Source organism: Tubulanus polymorphus, chromosome 1 (genome assembly GCF_964204645.1).
Source record: "Tubulanus polymorphus chromosome 1, tnTubPoly1.2, whole genome shotgun sequence".
Classification (NCBI taxonomy): domain Eukaryota; kingdom Metazoa; phylum Nemertea; class Palaeonemertea; order Tubulaniformes; family Tubulanidae; genus Tubulanus; species Tubulanus polymorphus.
Genome location: NC_134025.1, coordinates 9,044,079 through 9,068,533, shown reverse-complemented (window position 1 = coordinate 9,068,533; position 24,455 = coordinate 9,044,079). Strand labels below are relative to the sequence as shown.

At 36.1% G+C, this 24,455-nt stretch overlaps 4 protein-coding genes and 1 long non-coding RNA gene across 5 annotated transcripts in view; 2 read left to right on the top strand and 3 right to left on the bottom strand.

Moving 5' to 3' along the window:
- Positions 1-614: 614 nt before the first annotated feature.
- On the bottom strand, positions 615-6,092 carry LOC141908150 (EF-hand domain-containing family member B-like). Its single transcript, XM_074798030.1, has 10 exons — positions 6,030-6,092; positions 4,644-4,791; positions 4,400-4,468; positions 3,924-4,257; positions 3,180-3,504; positions 2,711-2,933; positions 2,426-2,618; positions 2,143-2,319; positions 1,876-2,057; positions 615-1,665 (listed from the first exon to the last, which is right to left on the bottom strand). Exons 2-10 carry the CDS (start codon positions 4,761-4,763, stop codon positions 1,495-1,497), a joined length of 1,794 nt encoding a protein of 597 aa, XP_074654131.1. The 5' UTR covers positions 4,764-4,791; positions 6,030-6,092; the 3' UTR covers positions 615-1,494.
- Positions 6,093-6,672: 580 nt separating this feature from the next.
- On the top strand, positions 6,673-13,438 carry LOC141899263 (ras-related protein Rab-5C-like). The gene is made up of 6 exons (XM_074785459.1): positions 6,673-6,826; positions 7,489-7,702; positions 7,820-7,971; positions 8,308-8,430; positions 9,005-9,098; positions 9,186-13,438. The coding sequence occupies exons 2-6, from the start codon at positions 7,540-7,542 to the stop codon at positions 9,290-9,292; spliced, it is 639 nt and encodes a 212-aa protein (XP_074641560.1). The 5' UTR covers positions 6,673-6,826; positions 7,489-7,539; the 3' UTR covers positions 9,293-13,438.
- Positions 13,439-13,820: 382 nt separating this feature from the next.
- LOC141906795 (transcription initiation factor TFIID subunit 5-like) lies at positions 13,821-18,294 on the bottom strand. The gene is made up of 18 exons (XM_074796173.1): positions 18,179-18,294; positions 17,898-18,007; positions 17,745-17,823; positions 17,588-17,666; positions 17,262-17,504; positions 16,995-17,072; positions 16,803-16,906; positions 16,592-16,683; positions 16,377-16,496; positions 15,805-15,950; positions 15,544-15,681; positions 15,363-15,444; positions 15,167-15,278; positions 14,636-14,749; positions 14,490-14,544; positions 14,285-14,407; positions 14,104-14,197; positions 13,821-14,013 (listed from the first exon to the last, which is right to left on the bottom strand). The coding sequence occupies exons 1-18, from the start codon at positions 18,290-18,292 to the stop codon at positions 13,893-13,895; spliced, it is 2,004 nt and encodes a 667-aa protein (XP_074652274.1). The 5' UTR covers positions 18,293-18,294; the 3' UTR covers positions 13,821-13,892.
- Positions 18,295-18,502: 208 nt separating this feature from the next.
- Positions 18,503-20,103, top strand: LOC141913068 (uncharacterized). Its single transcript, XR_012620217.1, has 4 exons — positions 18,503-18,568; positions 18,673-18,700; positions 19,100-19,155; positions 19,823-20,103. It is a non-coding gene; the product is annotated as an uncharacterized LOC141913068 (long non-coding RNA).
- Positions 20,104-21,148: 1,045 nt separating this feature from the next.
- Positions 21,149-24,455, bottom strand: part of LOC141915112 (atrial natriuretic peptide receptor 1-like) — a 29,226-nt gene continuing 25,919 nt past the window's right edge. Inside the window, exons 7-14 of the mRNA XM_074806515.1 lie at positions 24,184-24,373; positions 23,598-23,738; positions 23,274-23,466; positions 22,705-22,894; positions 21,993-22,076; positions 21,813-21,904; positions 21,661-21,741; positions 21,149-21,450 (exon numbers count right to left, since the gene is read on the bottom strand). Of these exons, the coding sequence (XP_074662616.1) occupies positions 21,445-21,450; positions 21,661-21,741; positions 21,813-21,904; positions 21,993-22,076; positions 22,705-22,894; positions 23,274-23,466; positions 23,598-23,738; positions 24,184-24,373 (977 nt within the window). The 3' untranslated portion in view covers positions 21,149-21,444. The remainder of the gene's footprint in view (positions 21,451-21,660; positions 21,742-21,812; positions 21,905-21,992; positions 22,077-22,704; positions 22,895-23,273; positions 23,467-23,597; positions 23,739-24,183; positions 24,374-24,455) is intronic.

Here is a 24,455-nt window from a genome sequence, read left to right as displayed (position 1 = left end):
GTGTTTATTGAGATTAATTTACCATTGAGATTATTGTAACTTTTTGTCATTTTCTTGTAGTTTTTCTGTTAGCAACTGGCTCATCATAAGTGTTCTCATTACTATATAGAATTATCATTCTAAGATATGTTATAATAAAAATTTAAAATTCTATCCATTATACCGGTATATCTTCTTCAGTCTTATGTGCGAGGTTTCATGTATTTATTTCATGGTTGTGCAGATTTGAAGTCCTACTCAACTAGAGGATTGGAAACATGACAATATTTGGCGGCAACCTGCAGGTGTGTGCACATTCGGAATGTCCATATTGGACGCAAAGTGGCTAACCAAGTACCGGTAAAAATTCAGTTGAATGCCAATATGGCTTACTGTATGTGGACAACGCATTATGAAATTACTAAAAATCATGCCTTATTTGCTGATAACATGGAAGAACCAAAGCTCATCAGACCAGCGTTTATCAGTTAAATCCTTTCTTTGCATCAGGATTCAAGAATTTGTCCAAATCTCAACTTGGAACTGCGGAACTGGCTCCTGGGCACTAGGACTTCGGAACATCAATCAGATAACAAGTGCAATTCTTTTTCCATGACAAATGAAAAGTACTTTTATTTACAAAATTTTGATATGTACACAATAAACGAGAATAATGCCTCTATATGCAGTGTTGCAAAATCAACAAGAAATCTAAAACATACCATTACTTAAGTGCAAATATCGACAACAAATAAGATATATAGTGAAAAAAAAACATTAATAAAATGTATTACTAAAAATTCTCACGAATGATTGAAACCACACACATACACACACAATACAGTAATACTTGATAGTAATATCACAGAGTCTATGGAACATTGATATTTCTATTAACTATTTAACTAGTTAAGTCAGCAGCCAGATATTCAAAACTAAAAGTAAGATTTCAAATGTGACCTTTCAATGATAATATCTACAACCTAGTGTTTTTTTGGAAAAACATAATATACCATTCTTCCTTCCTGTAAACTCAGTTTAAATCATTTGAATACTAAATGGGTTAAATTTGTACATCACATCAGCAGTCTATATTATGTATTAGAGGAATACTATAATCTTATCAGCAGCATCAGTAAAAAGCTAAATACTTAAATGTAAATGGAATCAGCAGTCTAGGGAAACGACTATCATCGGAACTACACTGTATTATTGGTAAATGTAAAAATCTAGCAAAATGGATGGTACAGATACAATTGAAAATTAACATTGATACACGATTAGACCATTACACGTATCTAATCGTATCAATAATCATTCAGGAAAACTGGAAAATACCATGTGAAGCAAAGGCAATAGGGCCAAGTACAACTGTATGAAAGTGATTTACATTAGAACAATGAATATAAATCATGCAACAAGAAGTTTTACTCTTTGAGATGATTATCAACGATTGAAGTGTATTAAGGCAAGATTTGTACATAAATTTTCGAAAGACAGTAAAATACTCGGCATTTAGGAATAAACCTTATCTTCAACTTGACTGGCTTGCAATTCATCGAGGACATTTCTGAACAGTTCGACGCTAACGTATCCTTTCGGGTGGCGTTTCTCTGCTGTTTTCCACAACTGATCGAATACCTCGCCAGTCATACGTACGCCGATGTTGGTGAATATATATTTCATCTGAAATATAAAAGACGTCATTATAGGGCCCATAAATGTTAAGTCATAATGGATATATACTGTGAAAACCGGCAAATAAGTCGAGTTTTTAACCCCCGATTTTATCACTAAAATATTGACTTCAACTTATATGCCGAGTTATAGTAAAATTCATATATCGATTTTGATGGTATGCGCTTCTTTACTGCTGTTTGATTCAACCTGATGTACCTCATCATAACCTCTTGGTTTCAGGAAATCCTTTTCATAAACGCCTCTCAAACTGAAATACGATGGATTCATCAGACCGTGAGCATCGGACTCATCTCCGTAGTTTTTCCTGTCTTCAACTCGTTTGATTCTCGGTGCGGGAAGATCAGCTCTGATCGTTGGAACACCGTACGTTCGATAATCTGAAAAATTTTCATCCTTTTTACTTTCAAAATCTTTTGCTAAATAAACACTTTAAGAGTGACATCGGATTTATCTTAGACTAACCTCGTGTTGAAACTCCACCGACCACGGCATTTATCATTTGATTACTGGTGCGATGTTCACCTATCGCCTGATCGATCTGTTTTTGAATACGTCGCGGTGTGCTTTCCGCACTAGCCGGAGACTTGGGAGTGATATCGTGTTTTTCTATCAAATTTCCAGTAGTATGAGGTCGAATAACTGCAAAAACATTAAAGGCAACATATGTACACATCAGTTACAATACAATACAAAGAATTATAACAGGCTATGTGTATACATGGCATACTTCGAAAAATTGATGTACCTTGGTTTTCAAATCCAGTAGGCAATTTATCCTTCCAATTCAAAAAGTTAGCAAATTCAATGTAATCAATAAAGCCATTATTGTTGGTGTCGCAGAAATCCATTAATTGTTCGAGCAATTCGGGCTCTACAGGTAGACTGAATTGAACACACGCTTCTCTCAGTTCATTGATGTCAATTTTTCCTGACCCATCCTGCAATGATGTGACAGAAAAATTGATGCGTTAAGTTAAGAAAATTCAATTGAAGAAAAAAGTTAAAGAAATAAGACTCTCAGTGAAACTACCTTATCATAGAATTTAAAAGCAGCTAGTAAATCATGGAAATTATGATAATTCGCTTTCTTGAGATGCTGTCGAATTGCAGCTAGGACTCCTCGTTGTCTTTCCTTGCCGCGCAAATAAGCACCGGCAGATCGCATGTGTATGAGATCTCCTGCACCATAATCATCAGGTTTCAGCAGTATGCCAAATGTATGATCAGGTCCTACTTTTAATGTGTCCTTGATTCTGACAAAAAAAAACAAATAAATGTAGGCCTACATGATTCATCAATTAAAAGCAAATGATAACAAGAAAAGATCTTGACAATGTCAACTGTAAAAAACATGAAACGAAATGATTATGAAACATGTAAAATGAAATGAAACATGAAACCATTTCATTTTTATGATGTTTTTAAATGCCAGTTCTTCATGATAAAGGTTAAGATTGCTAAAAAACTTTAGGTGTTCTAAATACATAAATGATACATACGGATCGTGCACTTTGCCTAGTTGTGGTTGAGTGCGTTCGCGAAAGTTGTCTAATCTTTTAGAAACAATAGGCGCAGCTTTCTGAGCCTGGATATCGGTCAGCCAGCGCAGGTTGCTACGAACGTGTCGACCATCGTTACTGTGAGGAGTCGGAATTCCGAAACACGACCTCGGATTAAAGCTCGGCGACGTATAACTACGACAAACGCGTTCGCCTACGAGGTAATCAGCATGCGACCGAGTGTAGAGATCATGGCCAATAAAATCTTCTCTGTCTACCTCTTCATATGTTTTGTCAGGATTCACCATTTCACCAGCACTTCCTCCTGGAAATATTAAAAAATGCAGAGTCCAGTCAATGTTTATGAATATATTCTACATTTACAGTATAAGTCCTTTATAACGCCGCTCTTCGGACCGATGAAAAACATGGCGTTATAACGAATTTGGCATTACAAAGAAAAGAATTTCCATTGAATCCAAGTTTGATTGAGCAAACTTGTTCTCTGAAAAATATTGGCACTGGGGATATGAAATTGCCATAATTCTATAATTTCTTAAAATACAGGTGATGAAATAACAGAATTTTAGCAAAGCATCCTTATCCAAATTTCGATAACCTGTAAATGTTATGAAACTAACTAGACCTACAATATCATTATCGGAAAACGAGTGAATCTTATATTGGAAATTAAATCATTTCATTCTGTAAAGTTTTCGAGCTATTTTCAATCAGATGACTTACCTTTTTCTGTTGGAATACCATAAGTAATGATATGAGGATTGCGATTGATACGATATGGAAGTCCCGGCCTTTGGTCATGCGATTTTCCGAGAGGCTGTTGATGACTTAGGTAGTACGACTCTTTCTTGTCAAGGATTCTTTGTTTGAAACGAGTATTCGGGTGCGGATTGAGAAGCTCGGCAGCGGTGACTGATGGTTGAATGCTCAGTCCATGTGTCATGGCTGCTGCCCATTGTCTATGCGGATCGTATGCTTTACTGTAGAAAACTCGAGCCTTGCTTGCTTCTGGTTGTAAACTAGCATGAAATCTACGCACTGCTTCTGGAGTTGGGGGCTAAAAATAACCAAATTTCATACTAAAACTACTCGTACCAATTAGTCTAATACCGGTATTTTGTTTTCATAGAACCTGAGACACAAACGCTTCTTTTTTAATAATGGTTTTCAAAGAAAATAATATCAAACATCATTCTTACCCTTTTGGTTTGAGAGTGTTTCTCAATACAGAGTTGCGCAGAGTCACCAGTTGCTGTGAGTTTTCCAGCCTTAGAATAAATAGGATTATGAAAGTTTAAGATACATAAATATCTATAACAAATGGGTAGGCCTACAGATCACTCCGCTGGGATTTTAATCAAAAAATGTGCATCTCATTTAGAGCGTTAAATATTCTATGAAAAGATGCCTCTGAAACAGGATACTTAACAATCGAATGCTTACAGCAGAAACATCTGGATTTCTGTCTCTGAAACGACCTGCATAGATACTTTTTGTGTTGATATTAGGCATCACCCATGGTAATGTTGAACTATTCGATGGCTGTACAGCGGTGGAAACCATAGTTATATTGTTGAAAGGAAAGTCCAAGCTGAAAATGAAAGTTATTAAGAATAAGTTTTAGATTGGCTTAAGGCTAAGGCTACACATGTCACATACATTTGGGATTTTATAATATGATAATCATGATAACTTGAAGAAAGACCAGGAGACAATCATTGTCCACAGGGGTTTGGCGATGGGCTTGGATTGTGTTTTCTATGTGGTTGCTTGGATCAAGAAATTGAAAAAATTGAATATTTCCTTTACTCACGAACACTGCTCATCACAAACCCGGAAATGATTAGCGGAAGTATGTGGCAGTGTTGCGTCGAAATTTTACCGCAGGTGCTGTAACATAATTTTCGTTTTTCATGAGTTGATCGCTGATAATCATAATATACACTGAGAGAAATATGAAATGTTTTTCTAAAATACTACCTACCCAGTATCAAACATTCATATATTATCAGTCGCGTCTGACTATATAAAATCACTTATAATTATTTTATATAGTAAAGCGTGACGACCGTCTGATACTGACCCTTATCAGCCAATTGTTTATCGGAACTTAATAGCGGATAAATATACAACATTAACACAAGGTATTTCTGTGATATTTTGAATTTATTTGCAGTTCATATTTAGTGCCATTCTCGCGAGATTATTAACAACCCGGAAGTAAAATCCAAGCAACCACATAGAAAACACGATCCAAGCCCATCGCCAAACCCCTGTGTCATTGTCGATTAGCAGTTAGGCCTAAGTAGGTGGCACAGATTAAGCCTACCGGTAATTCATTTTACAATTTTTGTCACGTTTCTTTCCTATGAATGTTGATAAAAACAGACAACAGGGGCTAGGTGTACAGAAGTAAAACTAATGGTATGCTGCATTATAGACCCTCTGCTCTGACAAGCTCTATTCAAGCAAGAGCTTAGCCTGGAAAAGAGGCTAGATTTACTTAGTAGAAAAGCCGAGGTCGAGGAATAATGATATGAATATTATTTTCTTGATCAGAGTGATCTCTAGGCTTTACATTTTAGCATCATTAAACACTGTTTAAATAAGACTTCTTGTGCTGTCAAGTGTCTGTGTTCGATCGAGTCGAAACGGAAACGAGTCAACAACGTCCGACAAAAAAAAAGTTGAAGACTCAAATTTTTTGATCCATCTAACGCTGAAACAGCATCATCATCACCATCGTCGTTAAAAAGTAAATTCAATCCACAGATCCCTTGCATGCAATCAATCACACAGAAGTATTGGGTTTTACGAGTCTATACTTACAAAAGATATGAAGAAACTAGCAGAGAACAAGACGATCACTTTTAATCAGTCAGTCAGCCATATTGTTTTCGAATTTCCTGGCAACGGAGTTCAAGACATCAATTCCAATCAAAAGTTATTGCTTTCGATCTACAGAAAACAAAGGAGCAAATAAAAGGTCCCATAACAATATACACTATATCATTTGAGTATCAAAAGCTGATAACAAATAAGAAAGCGTACCCTGGTACACTTTTTTAATTTTACCAAAAAAGCAAGTTTTCAAGCAAGGAGTTTAAAACTAGAAGTTTAAAAGTAGAATTTATCTTGCTGAAATTCTTTCAGAGAAAAAATCTGAGAATTCAATGTGATTTAAAAATGACAATTGATATAACGTGAAAATAATTGCCGAACTAATTGATTTTTTTTCACGCAATTATGACGTCACTGGCGCGCGGCGGTGACCACGGCGAATAACGTTTGGGATCTCGCGCGCCGCTAAATAAACCGGTTGTTTTTTAATAAAAGGTGTCAACGAGTAAAAACAGTGTAAATCCAAATGAAAACCTTACAAAATCGTATTGGAATGCGTTTGCAAGCATATTTACTGCTATTTGTCGTTTTCGGTGAATTCGACCCACCGGTGTAGTAATACACGGAAATACATTACGTTATAAGAAGTAGTTCGCGGCCATCAGAGGGTGGTGTTAAATACGTAAAATTTACATCGAAATATTACCAAATTCTTCCCATTTCTCATTTTGCTGGCATTTGTCACGTCGCTGCAACTGTTCTACGTATCGGTGGTGAATTTTCTGGTGTGTATAATCTGTTAAAATGTTGATTCAATGCCGTCGATTAATTGGAAAATGTCATTTTTTGGGCTTCTGAAAAATAATCATCATCCGATTCCGAATTTCCTAATTCATTTTGATCACCCGATGAGTTCTCCTTTCTTTTTTGTATGTCAATTGAAAAGTCGCGATACCTGTTATTTTTGGCATTATTGGTGCCAGTGGGGAGCTGTTAGCTAGTTAGGATTGGGCAGGCCTAACTTATGGTTTTGAAGTTGGTACATGTCATCTGTGTCATTTAATTCACTCAGTTTTCATTGACACTTGTGAAAATCCTGATCCTGATCCTTGTTATTTGATATCCTTGCTGGAGGTTAAAATAACTTCGATACCATCTCATGATAAATTTTGGAACGTGCTTAAGTTTCATGCTATTAGTTAATTTTAGTCTCATCCATTCTCCAAGTACACAAGTAGGCCAAACTCATTCATTCATGAAGATCTCCAGTACCCTCGCCTTCGCAAGTAGTTTTCAAAAATATTTTAATTCATTATGCTATCATCAGCAGAAAACTCCAAATTGGGGTCTGTGCCTAAATTGTTTGTTGTACTTCAATCAGAAATGACCTTAAGATTATATAATACAATGTTTCATTTTATACAATTTAATTCTATATTTTATTTAGAGCATAGAAATATTGAGTAATTGGTTTGAATAGCCTGGAGCAAAATCTTAAATGGCTGGCCGTGGAGGAGCTCAAAGGCCGAATGGTGCCACACAAGGAAAAATCTGTCAATTTAAACTCGTACTTCTCGGAGAATCGGCTGTGGGAAAGTCGTCGTTAGTGCTCAGGTTCGTCAAAGGACAATTTCACGAGTACCAAGAAAGTACAATCGGAGGTATGAAACGCAATACCCTGAAATCTATCGGCTAAATTTTTGACATTCCGTTTTGAATGGAAGCTGGCCATATTGAAATTTTCATCGAATGACCTCATTTTTATTGCTCTTTTTCAGCTGCATTTCTCACACAGACGGTTTGTCTAGATGACACGACAGTGAAATTTGAAATCTGGGATACAGCAGGTCAGGAACGATACCACAGTTTGGCACCGATGTACTACAGAGGAGCTCAAGCCGCTATTGTTGTATATGATATCACTAATCATGTAAGTGTTATTAGGGATGTTTCCCGAATCAGTAGATCACAATATCTTTGATGGATGTAACAATAAATGTAAAATCCCACAATCGTTGAATGACTAAAAGGTTGATTTGAAAATTCTAGAAATATTGCGCGTGGTTCCTTACAGCCTTCTTAGTCTTAGCGTATCATTTTAGACTGAAGCCCACCCGAAAGTTTCTAGTATTTTTGTGGGATTTTACATTCATTTGTTAGCTGTTCGAAGATTTTCTTCAAACACAAAATGGTATTCAGATTGAAAATGATAGATTTTGGCGACTGGGTGTATTGTGTGTGTTAATATTCAACCTCAAATTTATAGGAAACATTTGGGCGAGCGAAAACATGGGTGAAAGAGTTACAGAGACAAGCAAGTCCGAACATTGTAATAGCTTTAGCTGGAAATAAAGCCGATTTAGCTAACAAACGAATGGTGGAATATGAAGTAAGTCTGCTTTATACAATGTCATGCATTGATTTTTTCTTTACAATTGGCTATATTACTATTTACTGTTAGTATTGTTGAAATGATTGCTTAGATAAAGGACTATGTACTGCTAACCGAGATCGCAGAGCTGTCAGTCGCTTATATGCTGATACTGATGCTGAAATGTTGTAATTACTCATTGAATAGCTGACTGGAATTTCGTTTGCTTTTCATATGGATTTATGAATATTTTCGTTTTGAAGGGTTTTTTCTAGCTCATCGCATCGATCAACAGCGTTTATTGATTTTTCGTTGTCGCTTTATGTGTGTACCTGTGATGATGGTTGATTGTTCATAGTTATTTATGTCTCACTCGCTGATTGAAGCCCGAAGCTGCGCCGAAACTGCGTGCTTTCATCTCAATTTGTAGCGGCCTCAACATTGTTTCATAGAAGCGGGCAAATGAAACGTTGAATTGTTTATTATTTATTTTAACTGTTTCTGTAATTATGAATAGCTGCAACTCGATCTTAAAAGTAACTCGATCTCGTGATATAAAAAACTTAAGTTTTCATTTTTTCGGTCATTGCAGGACGCACAATCTTATGCAGAAGATAACAGTTTGCTTTTTATGGAAACATCGGCGAAGACAGCTATGAATGTGAATGACTTATTTTTGGCAATAGGTGAGATTTACGGTGCTATGACCGAGTGTTGATTATGTTGATTTGTGTTGTTTGATTAAATGTGCGAATCACTTGTGTTTATTTCAGCGAAGAAACTTCCGAAAAATGAAACAAATCGACAACAGGGAGGCACCGGCGGTACAAGTGTAAATTTAGAAGAACCTTCTCCCTCTTCGGGAGGTTGCTGCAAGTGATATCATAATATTCTTAATAGTGGACTCTGGATGATTCGATATATATAGCTGCAGGCATGGCTGTTATAATTCAAATATATTGCGCTCGTTTTCTGAGACTTACTAAGCGTTCTCATTCACGCGACACTTGAACAACAACAATCAATACGACGTGGTGATCATCTCCAGATACCTATCACTGAGTACGCGATCGACTATAATTCATTCTCATGCATGCTGGATATCGCCGATCTGGGGATAGACCATCAACATCGCGTGAAGCTGAATGAATCGGCCAACTTTGCAGCTATGTGTAACTTGACCGAACCGACTGCTAACGGGCCGTCGCGTTCCCGAGAGTACGGTTCTATTTAAAAGGCGCGTGATTTCTCTAGCTTGACGAAGAACACAAAAAACGAAACAACACGAACCATCGATTGATTTCATTGTCATTATTCGGTATCAGTATGTTATGTATACATACAAATATAAGATAATGATAATAGTTATCATTGATCATGTTTGATAAGAAAAAAAATGGAATAAATTTAATGTATATTTATGAATGTATTCGTTGCCACAAAGATATATTACGCGAGCATTAATTAATATATTGATAATTGTAATAATTAAATCTGATCAGTTATTGTTTAGGGTGTTTCAGTCGGTTGACTATGTCTGCACTTGAGTATATACGAAAGAAATGTACAGTGGTTGCTACACCTCATATATTAATAATAATAATAATCATAATTATAATAATTATTATTATCTTAGCTTTTTGTAACATGCTGAATCACCTTCGGCAACAGTTCTCTTAGATATTGATGATTATTGTTAGACCTGTGTCATGTGTGATAGCGAGTATGACTTATATTTTTGTTGCGTACTACATAACTTTTGACAAGGTCTTTGAGATGAATTTGTTATCAAGATGAAACAACTTTGCTATGACATGGCCCTTAGGCTTTCTATCTTTTGAGTGAAAATATTGGAATATATGACACTTGGCGTTCGCAAATGCAGACCTGCCAATCCCAGAAATATGTTGTCAGTACAAATTTTTGAGTTTGTCAGTATTTTCTTGAGTTTGTCAGTATTTTTTCACGAGTAGTGCGACGCGAAAAAAAGCTTCCAGTTTTGGTCGAAAAAAGAATTTCTAACCAAAAAAATGACTAAAACATAGTGAGAATTAATGTCATCACTTATATTGGAACTAAATAATTATCAATGTTAATATATTATTATGCTAGATTTAAAAAAGATGAATTTAAAAAAAATTGATTTCTATATTTTACAATATCTAATCCGTATTTAATCTGAAAAGTACCTAATTCAAGCAATTTTGTCAGGTCAAATAGTGTTACTAAATTAAAACTATCAAATAAAGATGCTGAATAAACAAATAGAAACCCACAGTTAGGTCTGTAAAACAGTATATTTTCTTGACAGTTTCGAAGCTTTAACTAAGCCCCATCATCTTTTATTTGTTAACTCTACTCTGAGATAGATATCAGTTAATTGCAGTCATGCTTAATAAACTCTTAATAGATAGCGTTTGGTAATTCTAAATCTAAGCACCTTATTGATTCATAGGCCCTTATTAAAGTTTATGATTCATTAAGATATTATTATACCAGTAATTTCTAGATTCTGTTATACTTTAATTAAATAATATGCGTGGCTCAGGGCATCTCCATGGTGTTACAATACAGCACACATGAAAATACGTTTAAACCATATGGGTTGGCAGGTCTGCGCAAATGACTTTTTCTAATTTCATGATATGAACATCTAGAAATTTTCAATTCTGTTATGTAGAAGTATGAATAAATGTTTGGCGAAAATAGAGATTTTTGTTTTCCAAAACTTTTTTTTTGTTTTACCAAATGTAATTTATGAAGAACAGAAGGGATAAAGACACTTATTCGTATTTTAAATAAAATTATAGCCAATACGGCAGAAATCATGGCAACGAATCCAGACGTTATCCGTGTTGTCTTAATACTGGTGGTATGTTGTTATTATGCATAGTACCTATACATTATAATTATTATTACTATTATTTGATTATGACTGTATATATCAATAAGAATAAATGTACATAACTGATAAAATACTTATACTATGTTTTAAAGGTCTAACTACTTTGAACGGTTTGTGTTTGGTCAGGACAATGAAAGGTATGAAAATAAGATCTAATCTAGATTTACCGGCATCTGGCTTAGTCGAGGGACCAACCCCCTAAAGCCTGGTTATGTTGATTTGAAGGTTCCCTCAGAAGTAGCTAAAGACACTGCATCGATAGGCTAGCAAATCTTCAACTAAGATGATTGAACTATTATTTCATTGCCACTGAAGACGTAAAGATAGTTTAACTGATAGTAGTTACCATGATTGAGACTACGATCACTCCAGCTACAAAAGTCGACTAAAGTGAAAATGTAAAATGAATTCTCTTGTGTAGATTTTGTTGGCATTAATGTTTTTGAGGGCCTGTATTGGCTGCGTACATCCCATGAATTGAGTTACCAGGTTTTCATTGGTAACCTTATTGATACCGCCTTGTGTAGGAATTTTGTTAAGAATATTTCTGGTATTGTGATTTCTGACGTGAGCATGTAATTCCATGACCGGGTAGATACCCGGTATGTTCCATCTGAAAAGAAATTATTTGCAGATGATGAGTTTGGTTAGCCAAGATTGAATCATAACTAGTACTTTTCTTCAGTGAAACATGTGTATGTGTACATATATTCGTTAGTGCAATAGATTTTCATACTGACAGTTTGAAGTTCAAAGCGGTTGGTTCAGTTCATACCGGTAATGCCTACCGGAGTATTCATGAAACTGAACTGAGGTGACGTCTCTTTCAAAGAATCAAATTTGTCGTTCCTTGTAATATTACTTGAATCATCAGATAACATGTCAGAAAGAGAAATGATCAAATTAACAATTATCCTAAAACAAAAATGTGTAGGATTATTGCAGAGTGTGACATTGAATTATCTACTCTAGTGTATTAGTTCATCTGTGCTCGCTGTGAAAAATGAACACGCTTGTGAATAATCGGTTCATGTGTGAATATTGTCTTGGCGTTTTCTGCAGGAAATGGCTTTTGAATTTGATGAGCTTTTTACAGAGATTCTCATTGACAAGGGAACATTTCATACAGTAAGCTGTGCTGTCTTAAAGTACCATTAACCCAATAATTGGATATAAATGTTATATGTATATAACTGATTTACATCAACTGTTTTTCTGTTTAAGTTGCTATCATTTTTTCTGGTAACCAAGGATTTTTCTGATAAATTTGAAGTGTTATTTTTAATGGGAAATTGGTGTAATGGCTGGCTACCATCTGCCAAGTAAGTTGGGTGACTACTATGAAATTTAAGAGCATATACCGTATCTTTTGCCACCATGTATGTCTATAACTTAATATTTTAACCTATCATTATTGATTAGTTAATCACCACCATCACCATCAATTCTGTTTTTAGGATTTTCTGGGCATTAATGTGTGATACATTGACTTGATTATTATTATCAATGAACGACCGAGATGTGTGTGAAATAAATTCTTGAAGTGCATTAATCAAAGTAGAATTTGGAACTCGGGAATGATGAACCCAATACGAGAAACATTGAAACAAAGAAACATGTTTACAAAGATACGAGGCTGTCTTGGCCTACCAGCTAATGTAATTTAAATGGAGCCGTGTAGCCATCGATGACCATATGTATTTCCACCTGTGGAAGGTGATATTTTGATATTTTGGGACTAAGTTTTTTTTAAAGAGTTTCCATACATAGGTGTGAATGTTGACTGAGAGATTGGTTTCATTAACAACCAATGAAATAGACGTTTTGAAGATTTATGTAGATATTGTAAATGGGTCATGCTTATTAGTATGCAACATGGTGGCCTTCCATTTTGAAAAATCCCTTCAAATCAACGTAGTTAGGAACAATGTAATTCAGTTCAGTGTAGTTAATTTCCCTTGTAATCTATTCATGAGTTACATTGTAAAATCACAAGTTTTTCTAATAACCACAAACACTTTTTGCCTTGGTTTCGCCTTAATTTTTTCCAATGGGTATACTGTACATTCGATGTATCATGCCATGTGTAAAAACAGAATTTTCAAATTAAAGGTATCAAAATATGAAGTCCTTATGTACTTATTTTTATTAAAATGAGGCACTTAATAGAAGACTCGAGTATGCCGATACGGTACACTTCGCCTCACTCGGACATGGCCAACTCGCACTTTTCACTAACTCTGACAAAAATGAAAAATACAGTGGAACCTCGTTATAGCGAAACATCACGGGACCAGAAAATATTTTCGTTATAACCTGACACTTTGTTTTATCCAGTATGAAATTTATCAAATTGTCTTACTAGGGAAAAAAATTCTTTATTTGTTATATCCGATGAAGCGTTGTATCAGAAGTCGTAATAACGAGGTTCCACTGTAATTTTTCTGACTTCCTAAGATATATTCCAATCCTTAACTTAATCAACGACATGTGTCTGGGGAAAATTATAGTATATAAATACATTTATTTACAAATTTACAAGCAAAATCTATACACAGGTGAAATTATGGCAGTATTACGATGGGGCAACAAATGGTCCTCCAGCGAGCAGTAGATTTCGTCTTGTAAAATGGAGATGCAATACTGGACTACTCTTGGTCGGCCATGTTACTATCTTGTAGTTTTGTACTTCATTCCTTAAAATGAATAGGAAATGGACCGGTACATCAAATTAAAATCATGACTTAAAATTGACAGGATCTGAACTTTGAGACTGGTAGACTTACATTGATGTAGATGGTACATTCACTATCCCTTCGCTGTCTTGCTCTTCAAAGATTTTGTTCACATCCCACAATATAACTTTACAATCAATGCCACCTGGAAAGGTAGAAAAACCTGTCGAGCTGATGGCAGATGAAAAAGTAATGACATGCTTTATGTCTAAGAAGCAATGGCGTAGCTCACCTGATGCTAAAACAGAGCCTTCTCGACTAAAGCACAGAGTGTAAATAACATCTGCATGGCCCTTTAATTGAGCGATTTGATTTCCATTTGCAATGTCCCAAAGTAATACCATTTTATCCACACCTTTAAGCAAGTACAGATAGTTTAATGAACTGATTTGACAAGAAGGATGTACATATAGTTGGGACGAATTTAGTGAACGAACCTGCTGAAGCTAAATAACGTCCATCAGGCGAAAAACAAAGACACTGTACTGGACCCTTGAAACGAAATACAAGTTTTGGTCAAATCTTATCAGCTTATTAACTAAAAGAATTGTGGAAGCTCTGCTTTTTCTATCAAAATACACACTTTGTGTCCTGTAAGTACTCGTACACACTGTCCACTCAATACATCCCACAGACGTACAGTTCGATCCACAGAACCAGTCGCCAAGTAATTACAGTTTGGATGAAATCTGATGCACTGGAAAAGAGATATTACATCAATTCAAGCTAGGGATTCAGGGACACCATGCTCAATGGTGTGAAAAATGCTTGAAAATATGTAAAATTAAATGTTCATCAACCTTCGAGAACATTTACAGGAACCATTGACTTCGTTGGTTGCAATTAAAAATATGGATAAGGTATATTGTACAAGGTAATATCGAAAAAAATCGACTGGTCCATCTGATCTATTAAACTTAATACTTCATTATAATGACCTGTTTTAAACAAAAGGGGATTCCGAAATGACCATCTTGTTTCCAATCGATATAATTTTTCTGATGGATTGGTGAATGACGGGTGGAATGTTAAAGAGCCCTTTGGGACTTAAGTCCCAGGTGATCTAAAAACCTATTGGAATTATGAATTGACACTACATGTATTTGAAACTTGCCTCGACATCTGACAAATGACCGGCAAAGATCCGAACTGGCTGGTGATGGTCTGTAATCCATAGTCGAGCAATTCTATCATGACCACAAGATGCAAAGTAATGTCCATGAGGGCTGAAAAATTTAAGAAAATATACCTGTAAGATATTTCGCTCTTATAACACTCACTTTGAGGGCTATCAAACAAACAAAACTAACCTAAAATGCGCATTCCAAACTGGAAAATTGTGTCCCTTATAAGCAACTAAATTTGTCCATGTCAGTAAACTCCATAGTCTAACTGAAATTATAAAAGCGTTTTCAATCAAATATTGACAATTTTTCATGACGCTGAAGTTAATAGATTACCGGTAAGTGTCTCGGTATACAGAATACTAACCAGTGCCATCTTCAGACGATGACAGCAAATAGTTTTTATCACGACTGAATGATGTTGAATAGACAGGGCCAGTGTGACCAAGCAGTGATTTACACTCTTCAGCTGTTCGGTTGTCCATCATCCGTTCCAATACATCATCTACATCAACAATAATCTAGACGCTAAACTTCATCTCCTTAAAAATGTTTCTTAGGACACCAAAACAATATACACAGTCACATAGATCAGATTAATATTATTTGTCTAATAATATGATCATACCTGCTTCTTTGTCGATCAGTTCTAATTCATCGGATGTTTTCATTTTTCGTAGAGAGTTCGGTGTTAAAGTGAACACTCGAATCGACGAGTCGGCGAATCCTGCACTTAGTAAACTTGAGTCTTCACTTACATCCACGGATGTTACTCTACAACAATCAAAAAGTTAGTAAAGAGAAAAAGACTATGTACAGACAGCTAAATTGGTGAAACAATTTCAAATTAAAGGTATCAAAATATGAAGTCCAATTGGAATTCAGGGGCCGATCTAGGGTCTGATTCAGGTAGAGGCACCCGGAAGAGGGGCAACACCGCGAATTAAAATGGCATCCCAAAAGAAAGCTTATCGGAAAACATCATTTTTGGAAATAGGACCTACAGAGAACAGGGTTATGAATTTAAACTTTTTCAAGTATTCACAGTTTTACATTTTTCATTCTCCCATAAAATCTCAGGGCGACTTGAACATTTTTAGGGAGGCTGTGCAACGCCTGCATCCTCCCTTGAATCCACCCCTGGTACTATTAACTACTGTTATTTTGGGAAAAGTTCATTCTTCATCCAATTGTTCTTACCCTTGGTATGCATTCAGAAATGTGTAGAAACAAACTGATGGCAAACAATCAGGTCCTAGTTTAACGCGTTTCAGTGATTCTCTAAATTGGTTGACTTTATCCAGTTTATCAGCGTCTTTCCTACGAAACAACGGTTATTTTACAAATCTCGTTAGAATAAGAAATTATCAAAAATCTACACCATACTGAATAATTATACTTCTGAATTAACTTACAAATCTGGGATTGGAATCCGTGTTAATGGTGGAGCATTGGGGTCATTCTTCGCTTTCTTCATTACTGAAGGATCTTTTTTTGGTTTCTTTTTCTGTACGAAACAAATTGGGCAAATTTTACAACACACCAATGATGCTCTGATTACACCATTTGAAAATGTATCAGCAATTAAACTTTACAGGTGTTCTTAGGCATCTCAGTCGAACTAACCTTTGGTTTTTCAGATCCTTCTTCTGGTGGCTCCTCATCTTCTTCTATCGGAATATTGATGTCTGGCTCTTTAAGCAGGCCATAGTAAACCCTGACTTTATTGGCTGCAAATGTATAAAAAATGCTCTATATAACAAACACGCAAGTCACAGTACTCAGTGTATATCAAAATATGTTCTTCACGGTATTTACCCTCTCTCAAAGATTCTCCAGTCATGCTTCCCGAGACTGCGTCGATTTGTTGTTTACTGCGAGGATTTCCATCAAACACTGGAAAATAAACAATAGTCCTCATATCTAATAATTGCGCTAGATCCATGGACTGCACCAGGAGAAATTCTCTGTTAGACGATCTTATCCGTATCAGTCCCAAAGTAGTTATAGGATAGCAATATCCATATCTTAGTATTTGAAAAATATATTAACACATCCCTGTCACACTATACACTATATTCTCACCGTCGATGTATATCTTCTCCAAGATAAAAGTGAAAAGTTTGTTTTGTTGGCTCTCCTGTAGATGGCGTTTCAGGTGACTGTAGGATTCACGTGACATTCGAATGACAAATTTGCTCGTTTTGAAATTATCCATCAATTCGTGGCCCTGCATGTGCTGTTTTTTTGTGACGGTGGATAGCTTGTGTATGTCCTCCTGGTAATACTCTTCTTGGTCTTTCGAAAATCTTTCAAAGAACTCTTGAGCTGAAATAGTAAGATAAATAGAACCAACATAACCGGAAAAATCACCAGCTTGCCTCTTCAGATCTATTTCAACGACAACCTACCTTGACTCTCATGGTCATTGTATACAAGTTCTAGGTACATATGCACGAAGACTGGATATAGCACCAATGATAGCTCGCACTTTAAATAGAAAAAAAAACTCTCATCATTCAAGTTCAGAGAAATTTAGTTTTATGTTATTCTCCAAATCAGTCTTACCCGGTTTGCATCCAATGACGAATCTACATACGACTTTAAGCTTGAGTAGAGGTCGGCATAAAGTGATGGATCACCTTCACTGAAATGAAAGCATAAAATCTATCATCTGCAATTGAGACTACCGTAGTAAGCCAAATGACATTTAAAGCTTACCTTTTATAAGCAGCTAAAGCTTGTGAAACATCATCCTTCTGGTCCTCTTTATCTTTGCTGAGATCATCATCGCTTAGTTTACACTCCTTGCGAAGAATTTCTTCAGTCTCCTAAATGCAGTTAAATGAGATAGAAAAAAATGTAGTAAGTCACACACAGACTCAGTACTAAATAGTGGATCTAATCGAATACACCGTCATCCAACAAAAACGGACAGTAAAATCTCTTCATAAATATCAAACTGAGGTATATAGCGATGTAAAAATCACATATATTCTTACCTTCAAATTGTTCTTCTTAAGGAATTGAAGAACGGCTAAAAGCGTCTGTTTATCAGTAGTTGAATCCTCTTTTACCGCATCTGTACTTTCCGCTATAGGTTTATCGTCGGCCATCATGAGGTTGTATTCTGATGACGATTCCGCATCAACCCATAAAATGGATAGTTCGAGGCTTCATACTCGGTTTGAAGAGCTTTCTAGCTCATATTTATTTCACGACAATTTCATTCAGTTCTTATAGTGATGAAAATAAGATGCATTTCGTTCTTTTCAAAAAAGAAATGTTATTAAAAAAAAACAACGGGGTTCGAACCCAATTCGAGTTCAGAATCATGACGTCATTTCCTGAAACCAGCACTTCCGCCTTGAAAATAGAAGCTTGCTGTTGAGGTAAGTCGTTGCTTCGAATTTTGTACGATAATCCATCGATATCAACTTGCTCGTCGATCATCCTCGTCCGAAAACCTGACACATTTATTCGTTTTCTATTATAGATAACACTCAAGCAAGATGAGAGCTAAGGTAAGCTTGATTTTAAGTTAATTCTTCAATCTAAATGTAGATAGGATGTATGAAGATGTATCGTGCACAGACATCTTTTTTCACGACACAAGAATTGGATGCTAACTGAAAAGCTGAAACTGTCAAATGCAATATTTTGTTAGGCACCAATAAATATAAGCTCTACAATGCGTTAACCACACACGTATTATTTCCGATTTTAATTCATGAATTTCTTGTCTAGCGATAAGCCCTATACGAAAATGGCAATATGGGTCAACCATTTTAATTCTTGCCACTTCATTTTATTCAATAATTAAAACTGTATACGCCCTTATGTTTACTGTGGCCTTAAAAAGATTTGAATATGGTCTGTATTATTTGCTTTATATCTCATTTTTTACATTTTTCCTTTTACAGTGGAGAAAGAAGCGTATGAGAAGGTTAAAGAGAAAAAGAAGGAAGATGAGAGCAAGGTAAACACAATTAGACCCTTAAAATATATGACTTATTTTTTGAGGTGCAAGGCTGGTTGATTTTATGCTTTTAGTCTTGCTTTGACTGAAAAGGAGAGTAAAAGTATAAATTTTGCAATCAGTAGTTTTCCTTCCCGGGCCTGTGTTCAAATTGATCTAGTCTCCCAACAAGTTTGAGCAGGGCGACGCAGGTTAAGTTGAGTGCCAAAGCTATGAATTAGTTTTAAGTTCATGGTACTGACAAAGACTGGTGATGACAAAGACTGTAAATGCTCTTCTGGGGCCAGTTCAATAGTCATTCAGTCATGGTGTAGACCAGAAGACCACCTGACTTGAGTTCTATGACCAATCTAACAAATTAAAGACCAGCTCAAGATTTTAAGACCATTTTTGTCTCGGTTATGGATCTGTCCCTCGAATTGGTTACATTGAATTAAGCTGGTTCTATTTGACTATTAATAATTGATCGGAATCTTTTGAGATTCTTAACAGATCAAGTCAGGGAAAAATATATGCATGACAGAAAATAAGCGAGTCAAATTAAAGTGACCGACATGCACAAGTTTATTGTTATTCTATTTTAGATACGACTTATCCCTGCATAAGTTATAATGCAATCTTTGAAGTTTATTTTAATCAAAGAATTTTCCCCTCATTTTTGTTTCAGATCTAAGTAGACGGACTGCTTTCTTTCCATACTGAATGTCGACAAGAGAATGCTGGAGCCGCTTATAATAGGCATGAAAATTTGAAGCGATAGTTTCATCAGCAGAAAATATTTGTCTTTACTCGATTCGATAAAAGGCACGCAAGGAACACAGAAACTTGGACTTTTAATACATGAAACAGCAATGTTTATGCAGCTTGTGTGATCTTAAAGACATTCGGTTATTTTGTAAAATACGCAATCCATGAAATAGAAAAAAATGTTCATGAATAACGTCAAAATGTATTTTTGTTTTGATTTCTCCCTATTGAGAAGAAATCGTGGTTTGTTCTTGTCTGCGGTTCTTAAGGCTTTGTGCTCCCAACTAAGTCATTTGATTTTACTGAATGTTCATCTTGAGATGCGAGCTTCTGAGGAACTCTTCTATAGAATCTGGATTCTGACCCATGTCGAGTACCCGTAATGATCAGTTGAGGAAGAGTGACAAAGGCGTATTGTTCTTAGATAGTGCAGGGACCGGGGTGTACCGAAAGCTAGCGGCGTTGAGTTAAAAAACCCAGTTTCCCTCGTTGAATTCAGGTTTCTGATGTTAGAAACATACTACCACAAAAAAGTCCCATTCTCCAATGGTTGACTAGCGTGCTGGATCTAAACCGTCAAGTGTTGCCCCCATACAAAAACGTAGCGGTAAAAGTGTGAACTAACGAGTACATCGCTGCGCTAGGTCTGGATTTGCGGAATTAATTTTTCGATCTGGTGTTTTTTGCACAGGGACTTGTCACAATGAGTAAAACCATTATCCACGTGTTTTTACGATGCTGGAGCTGGTCATCGATACCGGTTTTATTCATTCTCTATCAAATGAGACAAAGTTTTTAAGCATTACGTACGGCTTTAGTGCTGGGTTGCGCATCATCGATTGAGATCTGATACTTTTCAAGTATAGTTGTCACATTTCTATAATCTATGATGTTGCAAAAAGATGAATCAATTTTTGATAAATAATTCTAAGTAATTTTTAATATTATGATTTTCATTTGATTTATGAAATTCGATTTGTTCAATTAGTACTATCGTTGATCCGTTTCACGGCCTCACACGATTCTCATGATAGTGCATCGAACTTCACGCACCAGAAAATCTGTTTGTTATATCCAGTATCAAAATCAAACTTTTCTATTTGGGATGAAATTCTTGTTCTCACGAGGTTCCATTACCATCCGAAAAGCGTTCAAATCCGACGATAATCATACTATAAATTCCAAATCCTGTGGTACATTTGTTTATTCTAATATTTGAACAATATGTACATTCAACATAGCTCAATGATATAACATGTAATTTGATGTGATTACTACGATGTGACTCGATAGCGATTCGAGAATGTTATTTTTGGTTCGAACCAGTCAACCTGACTGTGGTTTAGCAGTCGGATATTTATACGAACTACGGTGTAAGCATCCGGGTAAGCACAACCAACAATTAGGAACTAAACTAGTTCGATCAAGAACCCTGCCGATCGGGAGGATGCTTTTTACTACGTATGAGGGCCTATACTCAGTGTACTGCATTCGCTATGCCGACCGCAAAACTCCTAATGCTTCCTGCCTTACGAATGTTCTTTAAACCTGTTGAAAGATTAATTTTGTTCGATGAATATTATGACTCATGGTGGCGCTCATTTTTGCGAAATTAATTTTCTAAAGCGAGCGCAGTTAAACGAACGATTAATTTTTTTCGCATGGCGTATAGCACGAAAGTTCTTTTTTACTTGGTCCGAATTAACTATCATAGCCCATAGACATTTTCCTTATGGAAAAAAGAATATCTGTACGTACTTGCTTGTCATTAAATGTAGGCAACGATTTCCCAAAATTTTCTTTATTCATTAACCAATACGTTTCCATTTGTCCTTTACCCTGAGAAGAAAGAAGTCAATGCAGTATATCTGCTGGATTGAGAAAATGGAAATGCATGAAATAAGATTTACCTTGATTTCCATTTTTCCGCGTTCCTGAATTACGTATCCTCCTAGTTTAACAAGAGCTGCTCTGGTATACGAACTAATATGTATACGCAATGCTTTAAGAAATATTTATTAGCAGATATCAAATGTGATTTATTCGGTTTCCACAAAATACTAAACACACTTTTTCATTTTTTTACATACCAGCTCCAGTTGATTCCATTCTTGATGCAGTGTTTACGGTGTCACCGAAAAGACAATACCTGGGCATGGAGTGGCCGACTACACCTGTATCATGAGGAAAGTTTATTGAAAGCTTTTCTTATCACGGTCAGAACTCCGAAGCACTTCCGAAATCTTGTGTATAAACAATCTTTTGGTGGTCTTTTATTTTCAAGCATTGAACTGAGACCGCTTCTCAAATACCCGAAATTAATGGAGATTGTCAAATGCCCACAAAAGTTGTAAAAAATATCAACAGTCAACCTCGCTTAATTCGTATCTCTGAGGACCATGGTTTTTTAAAAATTAATTATGTATAATTCGTAGAATTTGCGATTTACCCATTAAATCGTATATAAACTACGAGGCGAGAAAATGCATCGCGTAGCCGCGGCGCGCTCAGAGGCAATGACTTGCTAATATCACTGTCAGCGGGTAGAACGTGGAATACGAATTTACGCGTCGCATTTTCAATTGTTCTTAAGAAAAGGGACCAGTGGATACGGCTACGATTTAGGAATTACGAAATACGAATTATCCGATGGAAATCAAAGGCATTAAAGAAGGAAAATACGGTACCGACGACGAATTAAGCGAGGTTGACTGTATATCGAAAATCGTTTCCAGAAAGAGAAAATCATGCAACAAGAAGAAAATAAAACTTTATAAACTGAAATGAAAAATGTTTGCTGACCTGCACAACAAGGACCCGTGTGAAGTCCAATGCGTACTTGCAATTGAACACGTGGCATATGGCGTATTCTGAAAGTGAGAACCATGCTGAGCAAGTTGAGAGCCATGTCAGCGATGGCGGCTGCATGGAAGTTTCCATTGCGACGGGGCAACCCACTCACCACCATATACGCATCCCCTATAGTCTCTACCTAGAAAAATGTTTGGTGTGTAAAACATGTTAAAAATCCACTCGAAACTCGTACGCACCTAAATGCGCGGTAAATTTCATTAAAAATCTCTTCCTTCTCGATGGAACTTTCGAATCTTGCTTTATGGTTAATAGTAGCAGTTGTAGCCGTCATGGGTGTCCTCTGGATTTTTTAAGACGCCCTAATCCACTAGATTTCTTAAACCTTAACATCCTAAAGGTCCGTTTAGTTTAATAATGTGCAGAATATGCTATTGTAATTCGAAGTCGTCACAGTTTGAAAATTGCGTAGGCAATTTATGAATTGAAAAAAAATTCAACATTTCAAACGAGGCACTGTGGCCTAAAGAAGGGTCGTGACGCCCATGGCCTTCTCGTACCTTATAAACATCGAATTTTTCGATAACGCCATCAAACATCGTGTATAGATCATTAAGAAGGTCAACGACTTGTATTGGTTGACTCTGAGCTGAAATCTGCGTGAAACCCACTATATCCGAAAAATAAACCGTCACATTATCGAACATTTCAGGTTGCACGTTCTGTCCGGATTTTAGTTTTTCTGCCACTGACCTAGACAAAACAATCTTTCTCGTTGATAAGTACACTCTAACATCGGAGAAAAGTGAAATACAGAATGAGTAGTATATTAGGTATATAATATTTCGGAAACTTTCAAGCATATATTTTCGTGTTTTGTTGACCTGGGCAACATACGATACAAAAGTGAATCTGTCTTCTTTTTCTCAGCCACGAGTTCAACTGTTCGATGCTCAACCAGTTCCTCCAAATTATTCGCGTACTTCTCCATCATTGACAGCATATTGTCCATTATGTTCATTTTTCTAGGAAAAATGTTTATCAAATTTTAAGTCCCTTCTTTCCTATGAACTCAAATTGAACAGACCGCTAAATGTAAATTTCGTACAATGACGCCTACATTGTAACGAATCGAAAAATTCATATTTAGATATCCACGTATATAATGCACATTAGCAGGAAAATAGTGAGTTGAAGTGAGTGTGGGCACAAGTACGTGTGGTTCAGGCCATGCTAAAATATTATTCTGTACGACTGTAAAAATCTTACGTGAACACCGTTTTTCTGGCGCAAGAAAAAATTAAGTGGGTGAGTGGGGAATTTCTCACAGGAGGATCAAAAACTTTTTGTTTTTTCTAATAATGTTCATGTAAAAACTGCATCTACGTAGTCGGGAGAGAAATCTTTTTTATGGCTCGAAACAGCCACCATTGGTCGGAACGGCCCCAGTCCGAGAAACTTGGAAGTTACCTTCCTTTGAATATTTCGCGGAGTTTTCTTTTTATGCCATCGATGTTTGGCCGGGAATCGGGGTATTCGGCCCAACACATTGCCATGAGTTTCGCAATGCTGAACATTTCACTTTTATCTTCCTCCTGTAAGGCCACAACCGGTCGGTACGGCGACGCACTTGCATTTTTCTTTATCAAATCAATGATCTCTGAAGAAAATTAACAACACACTGAATTAACATACGTAACACAGTCTAGCTATTGAACTTTTTATGGGAAATACAGTTATTG

Excerpts from the sequence above, each read along its gene's own strand:
- LOC141908150 (XM_074798030.1), bottom strand. The coding sequence starts at position 4,763 with ATGGTTTCCACCGCTGTACAGCCATCGAATAGTTCAACATTACCATGG. Across the intron at positions 3,505-3,923 it reads TGGTATTCCAACAGAAAAAG|GAGGAAGTGCTGGTGAAATG; the intron begins GTAAGTCATCTG and ends TAATATTTCCAG. Across the intron at positions 1,666-1,875 it reads AACCAAGAGGTTATGATGAG|ATGAAATATATATTCACCAA; the intron begins GTACATCAGGTT and ends TTTATATTTCAG.
- LOC141899263 (XM_074785459.1), top strand. The coding sequence starts at position 7,540 with ATGGCTGGCCGTGGAGGAGCTCAAAGGCCGAATGGTGCCACACAAGGA. Across the intron at positions 8,431-9,004 it reads AACGAATGGTGGAATATGAA|GACGCACAATCTTATGCAGA; the intron begins GTAAGTCTGCTT and ends CGGTCATTGCAG. Across the intron at positions 9,099-9,185 it reads TGACTTATTTTTGGCAATAG|CGAAGAAACTTCCGAAAAAT; the intron begins GTGAGATTTACG and ends TGTTTATTTCAG.
- LOC141906795 (XM_074796173.1), bottom strand. The coding sequence starts at position 18,292 with ATGGCCGACGATAAACCTATAGCGGAAAGTACAGATGCGGTAAAAGAG. Across the intron at positions 17,505-17,587 it reads CAATGACCATGAGAGTCAAG|CTCAAGAGTTCTTTGAAAGA; the intron begins GTAGGTTGTCGT and ends TTACTATTTCAG. Across the intron at positions 14,408-14,489 it reads ACGTTATTTAGCTTCAGCAG|GTGTGGATAAAATGGTATTA; the intron begins GTTCGTTCACTA and ends ACTTGCTTAAAG.